The 7,008-nt window shown below is 39.1% G+C and overlaps 1 protein-coding gene across 1 annotated transcript in view; it reads right to left on the bottom strand.

Moving 5' to 3' along the window:
- The window catches only part of RAPGEF5 (Rap guanine nucleotide exchange factor (GEF) 5), a 36,113-nt gene extending 29,382 nt beyond the window's left edge, over positions 1 to 6,731 (bottom strand). Inside the window, exons 1-6 of the mRNA XM_010293061.1 lie at positions 6,605 to 6,731; positions 6,257 to 6,338; positions 4,035 to 4,179; positions 2,021 to 2,118; positions 1,194 to 1,224; positions 187 to 265 (exon numbers count right to left, since the gene is read on the bottom strand). Coding sequence (XP_010291363.1) covers positions 187 to 265; positions 1,194 to 1,224; positions 2,021 to 2,118; positions 4,035 to 4,179; positions 6,257 to 6,338; positions 6,605 to 6,731 — 562 coding nt within the window. The remainder of the gene's footprint in view (positions 1 to 186; positions 266 to 1,193; positions 1,225 to 2,020; positions 2,119 to 4,034; positions 4,180 to 6,256; positions 6,339 to 6,604) is intronic.
- Positions 6,732 to 7,008: the final 277 nt, after the last annotated feature.

The following is a 7,008-nucleotide window of genomic DNA, read 5'->3' as shown; positions in this document are numbered from 1 at the left end:
GCTGAACCCCTGCAGAGTAGGAGGTGGAAAGGTAACCTTACACAATCAAATCTTTCTTCTTTTGTGGCCCTGAGGTCCTGTTCAGAAGCTGTGTGTCAGTCGAAAAAAAATGTACATTATGGGCAGCTCTTGAGAAACAATTTTGCAGTTTTGGAGTTTCTCGTCCACTCTTTCATTCATACTTACTTTCTTCTGTTTCATTCATGGTTCCTCTGTGCTGCAGCCAGTTCTCCTTTAGGCTGAAGTGGTGGAAAAAGGTTTTATTCTGTGAGGGAGTGTGGCAGAAGGAAAAAAAAAAAAAAAAATTACAACAGTGACTCTCTGCACCCCTGCCCTTTACAAAGCAGTAATTCACACAACACACAGCATTCAGCCCCATACATCTGGCCAAAAAGGTTTCTGTATAGGAAATCCACCCACCCTGTCTTGGATCAGTGAACTGGGAGCTGCCTTACTAAACAGTGGCCACGGTGGGGATTTTGGAGGAAGTGGGACATGCCCAGGCTAAGCTGCCCGCACAGTCCAAGGTTCTCTGTAGCCATGTTCAGAGCCTGTATCTTATACACTTATTCTTTCCTATGTACCAATCAGCCTATTTAGCAATTTCACTACAATCTCATGTTCTGCCTTCCACATCTCTGCAGTAACATTTTAAGCTTATTACACACTTCAGCCCAGTAAATTTCACAAGCACAGCAACTCACCTCTGTGCAGTTTGTATGCCAACTTTCTCTGGCTGCATCTTCTCCCTCTGGTTAAATAGATTCCTGTTCCTCTCTTTCTTTCTCTGTCCCTGTCACAACAAATCCCCCGCTGTGCCCTGTCTACTTGACATCCACAGTCAATGCCTGTGCTCAGCCTGGTTTGCCCAGGTTGATAGATCTCCCCAGCCTGGTGGGAACATGCTCCCAGGCCTCTCCTGAATGTTGACATCTCAGAGCATCTTATTAAGATGCTAATAGTGCCACAGCCATTGCAGGTTAGCTCACACAGCTGATATCCAAGCTGCACTGGCAGAAAAAAAAAAAAAATCCTTAATGTTGCAGGCCTAACCTCGCTGATGTATCCTGTCATGTTTTTGGCCACCAGTCACTTTCAATTGAGAAGCCAAGAAAAGAGAGTGAAGTGGGCAGAAGGGGAGAAAGTGAGATGAGAAGTTATCTAGCAACCAGCAACGATCAGGTTTGCATTACCTTTCGGTGAGGTGAATACTCATCTACAGTGCTGAAACAAAAAGGAAAATCCAAATTATTCTTTCCAGCCAAAGATTAGGAAAAGGAAGTTTTAGCTATTACAAAGTTTACAACGTCACAAAGTTTTTAACATTAAATGGCCACCGCAGAATGGCTGCAGACCTCCTTCAGGGAAAGCTAAGGGTGCCTGGCTCAGCCAGAAAACTTTTCTGTGAGTGGCACAATTGATGTAGTGACAAGCAATGCAGCCCGTGAGCTGCCCGAGAACACGGACACAGCTTGGGCCCCCGGGGTAAGCAGCCAGGGTCACCCTCAAGGACACAGCTCTTTCCATTTCCCCAACAGTCAAACCACAGAAACAAACTCCATTTGTTGGAAAAATGTGTCAAGGAAGTATCTTTTATAAATACCATAATTATTAGTAAAATAATAACCCTGAGACAAGTATTGCAAGAGAGACTTGCTTCTCAGTACTGCAGATTGCAGAGAGAGAATGAGAATGAATGTACCATCTGAAATCACAGACTGCAGCTTCTGAGGGAAATTTCACCAGCTTTTCCACAAAGCATCACTCTACTTGCAAGTCATCCCAAGCAAAATTGAGGGGAGTCACTGCTGAACTTTTTTTTGAACCACACACCACCCAGCAAACATCAGAGAAGACTGAATAATCTAGCTTTAGTTTAAAGACGACATGATTTATAAAAATGAATATGGTACTTGTATCACTCATCACTTTATCCTTCCTGAATTACAGCAAGGTACAACAAAAATAAGTTACACTCTAAATAAAAGCAGACTTGATCACAAATATAATCAATACTTACTGACGACGATGCATGCCAAGTATCTTCTGAAATTCTTTCAGTTCCTTCTCAAGAATGGGATATTCATATACATCATCTAACACATTCCTGTATATCGTCTACAAAACAAAACAGTATTTGCAAACATCTGATAACTCAAACATAAATCTAAGGCATCACATCAGTGGTGTCAATCAATTCAGGCACTAGCCTACAAAACCAAAATTTATTTATTGTATTTATGCAAGTCCCATAAGGAGAGAATGCTCCTGTTTAAATTTCCAGATGGGTCAATATTCAGCTTGCCTTTGGTGAAAAACTCTTTCTATCATCAGCAAGCGAGAGGGCTAAATGTTGACACTCATTAGTCTGCAACAGGAAGATTTAAAATGGCACTTGTGGCTGTTAATGTGAAATCTGGGTTAGGTCAGAAGAACACATCCTCAAGCATGAGAACATACCACAACATCACTTATCCAAAAATGGTAACAAACAGGTTCATTTGATTACGACACTTAAAACTTCACTTTTTCTCACACTTGCATGCATTTTAAATTGAGTTGATGTCTCTCACAAGCCAATAACAACATACTCCTAGTTGTACAACAATAAATAAATAAATAAATAGAGAAATTTAACAAACCAACCCTGCTTCTTATTTTTGGGGGAGGCATTATCTGAGTATCATCGATCAGGAACCTCAGTTAAATGTAAAAGTCACTACGTCAGATAAGAGATAAATAAACTGTATCGGCTTTCATGATTGAAATTGTAGGAAATATTTTCTCTAGACTTTTTCAGAATCTGCACATAGATTCTTCTCTTTCTCTTCTAAGAAAATGAGGATCGTATGTGTGATCCTGAGTCATCAGGTTTGCTTCAGCCCAATTAACACTCCTACTTCATAAATTTCAGCATGAGTGGTTCTGGCCTACAATCCTATATATTGTGTTTGCACGTATATTCAACCGTCATTAACATTATTGCTGTTTAACATTGCACAGAAGCCTCAAGCAGAGCAGCTGTGTGACAACACACAGTCACACACCTCCATGGCCATAAAGACAAGTCCTGCATCAAGGTAGGTGCAACGCAGTGTAACCTGACAGCTGCAATGATGCCCACTTTCCAGTACACACCTAGCACCAAACAGCAAAAATACGAAGGTCTCTGCTTCCATATGCAGTGTGTCCTAGTCCAAAACCAAAACAAAACAGGAAGCACAAGACTTTCTTCAAATTTAGTTCAAAGTTTCATCCCCCTGTCTCGAGCAAATGATTGAAGAGAACAAAAAGGCCCTTAAGAAAATCTCCAGTTGCAGACAAAGAATCTCACCAGGAAACGTGGAAGATCCTGCAAAGTCTCCTAAAATACTTTCATCTTTCAACAAGCAGGGGAAAAAAAAAAAACAAAAACCAAAAACCCAACAACCAGATGGATCTTGGGTCAGTGATGACATGGCTATTTGCAAATTTACAAGGGAGTTATAAAAGCTTTTGGGACTCCTTCAGAAAGATCAGAAGATCCTTGCTAATAAGTAAGAACATAATTTTATTTATTAAAAATACATAAAGCAGTACTGCGCTCTGTGTGCACCTGACAAACACTGTGGAATAGCGTTTCACTCAGTCAAAGTAGCATGTCTTACAAGGACCACAAAGCTCTTTATCTGTGATCCCCTGGATAATGACTGTAGACCCTGTTCTGGCAGACACAACCAGAGTGTCCAAGGAACCTAGAGGTCTTTATAGTTCTCTTACCTTCCTAAATTTTCCCATTTTCTAGAGACCATGGAGTTCAGTAAGTTTCATATCTGAAAGTAATGTTTTTGACGCTGAATGTATTGACATTGCAGATTTTCTGTTCAAACTGACTACCTCCAAGGCATGCAAGGAAGACACATGTAAATCATTTTTTTATTATAGATTTCATGGAAAAAATTTAAGTATGAAAAATTACGCTTTACAGATTTTTGCTGTTGGGGCTTTTTAGACACAGTATATTAATTAAACAGCGCTGAGAAGTGTTTCAATACCTTTAAAAATTGTTTTAAATGCTCATCTTCATGTAACCAATCTTTGTAGAGAGAAGTCCACTGAGACACCAAATGCAAGACCTTTCGTTTTCTACAGGACACATCAGAGTCGTCTTCTTTCCCTTGGTGGTTCTTAGCACAATAGGTACAGTAGGTTAAGGAACAAATACTAAGGTCTCACTGAAACTTAAAAATGAAGTGATGGGAAAGACTTTGCAATCCTCTTGTTTGCTAATGAAAGATTTTTTTCACTATATTGCTCAGTTTTAACTGGTTTATCCCATCTGGAGCTTTAGGAGTTCCATCAACTTTTTGGAATGAAATCCTCAGTAATAGAAATGTCAGTTCATCCTCTGAGCCAATGGGGTTTTTTTCCTTCATAGATTAGAGAGGCAAGTCTATAAAAGTAAAATCAATTCAAAAGGAATTATACAATGTTGAGTCATATCTTTTCTCCAGAATGGGGAACGAACCTTTGTCCTGCACAGATTGCCAACGTGAATGTCTGTGGGAAGGAGGCCAATGCATCATTAACAACAACAAAAAAACAACCCAGGCAGAGGAAGTCGGTTTCTTTTTCCCTGCACAAATTACACTATCTGCAGAAATAACACTATTAAAATTTTAAAAAGGTGAAAATATCTATTTCCACCATTGTCCTCTATTCGCAAAGCAAAAACACCAAATGACAGAAGATACCTACTTCATACATTGTTCCCCTCCCTTTGGTATTCTTTCTTTTATTAGATGAATAGATGATGTTTTCACCACAAAACGTAAAGAGGAAAAAAAAAAAGAAAAAAAAAAAGGCAAGTTCATTTTATGGCTACAAGTTCATTCAAACAATACTCCATAGCTTATGGAAGTAATTGGAAATAAAAGGAAAAATTTCTTTTATCTCAGAATGAGTTAGACTTACATACTGTATCACATGACAAAAAGAGCAGAGATTGTAAACACTTACTTTTCCTTTCTTCTCTTCACACATTCTGAAATGTATTACACAGATATAGGTATTCTAATAATTAACATACAGGTCTGGATAGGTTTTAACCCCATTTTAAGTGTGATTTTGTAACAGTTATAAAGGCTTACATATCTTTTAAACAAAACCAGCAGACGTAAGATTACATTGCTGCTATGAGTTAGGCATCTGTTTCAATAGATCTTTCAAGCATTCTTGTGAAATAAGTATGCACATACACAAATGTGTATGTTTTGGACATAGGTTTATTCAGAGGCAGCTTTAGCTTTGTACATGCAACTTTAGAGCAGGATTTTTCTGTTCATTGATTCCTCAGCTATGCAAATTCTAAATGTTCATAAACGCGTATACATCTCTCTATATACAGGCACGTGCCAATTAGGGGGATTCATACCCAGATTTGGATTTAATGTTTCCAGTCTGAATCTTTTCCTCCACAAACCATTTGAGTTAAGAAAACAATCTAACCTGAACTTTGGGAAGCTACAGATTTGAATCAAACTCCAAGTACCATAAAACCTTATGAAAATTGGACTGGAGAAGAGACCTTGTAAGATCAGCTAAACTAGTCCATCCAAGTCCACCCTAACTAGTACACCCTAAGAGAGGCTCAAGTACATCCTAGGTTATCCTTAAAATACATTTCTAGTTTCTTCTTCTTAGTATTCTCTAATATCAAAGATTCTACTGTCTCACACATTTTCCACTCCAGTGTTTCTTTTCTTAATGTAAAAAAATAGTATTTCCTGGTATCTAACATGAAACTGTCTTGTAGCAATTTCATCTCACTGCCTCTTGTCCCATCCAGCAGTGATATGGGAACAGATTCTTCCCTTCCCCTTTGGTACCTGAAGACTGTCCCATTCATGGTTTCCCTTTTTCAGTAGAACAATCCCAATTCTTTCAATCTTTCTTTGTAGGTCTTTTTTTCCTAGAATACAGATAATTCCCATTGCTTTCTTCTGAAGTTTCTCCTATTTGTTCATGCACTTCTTGGGGTCTGATACCAAAACCCCAGGTGCAGTCCACCTGTTAAGTGTGCCATAGTAAATACTAGACAATCGTTCTCTTTTTCACCATTTTTACATGCAACCTCAAAATAATCATGCAGGGTTTGTATTTCAATAATATCAATATGCAAAGAGCAAAACCAATTAGCCCAGGCATGCAGTTTACAACATTTGATATAAGGCTTAACAATACACAAACCTAGGTGTAACACTTAATAAAAGGATATTGCCTCAGAAGCGCCTGGCACAAGTCATCAGTCGTCATGAAGACTGTGTACGTGAGAAGGAAGTCATCCAGGAGAGTTTCTGCAGAGGAAGACAAAAAAGCCCAAGGTAGAATATATCACTGAGAGGAGGAAGAGAGTATCTGCTCCTGTTAGCGCGCATGGCAGGAATAGGATCCCCCCTGAAAACAGAAGTCCAAAGCGTACGGAATATATCAATCTTCAAGTTTCAAACAGTTAACAACATGCTGCCACTGCAGAGATCAGATCCCTATTTAACAAGCACATCCTCATTTCTCAAGGAACCAACAAGCAGGAAAATAAGCCGCAGTTCAGGAATCAGTAAGAAAGAGTCCTTATCACGAACACCACCCTCCTGGTTGGCGCTGCTGCAGGCAAAGCAACCTTTCCACCAGCTAAGTTGTTCTGGAAATTCAGAAGCTTTTAGTAATAGGAGAGAGAAAACTGTCATTGCCATGTCCTGTGATTAACATCTACACAGAGTAGTTGAGATGCATGAATTAAAGATATTCATATCTTTAGCTCGTTAGTCTTGTGGCCACCACCATAAGTGCTGAGTAGTTTCCTCTAAGGTTTATTTAATTACATTATGGAAGGTTTCTTCCTCCATCTGGTTTCCATCAGTGTTACAAAAATGGGCTGAAGGTACTTCAGCATTCTGTGATGGGATTTGAGTTTGCTTATTTCTCCTTGGGGCCCAGCTCATCATACTGTAGCTCTTCTGGTCAGAATGA

This window comes from Phaethon lepturus, unplaced genomic scaffold (assembly GCF_000687285.1).
Source record: "Phaethon lepturus isolate BGI_N335 unplaced genomic scaffold, ASM68728v1 scaffold14678, whole genome shotgun sequence".
NCBI lineage: Eukaryota > Metazoa > Chordata > Aves > Phaethontiformes > Phaethontidae > Phaethon > Phaethon lepturus.
Note: the sequence above shows the minus strand (reverse complement) of the source record. Positions and strands in the feature narration are given on the sequence as shown.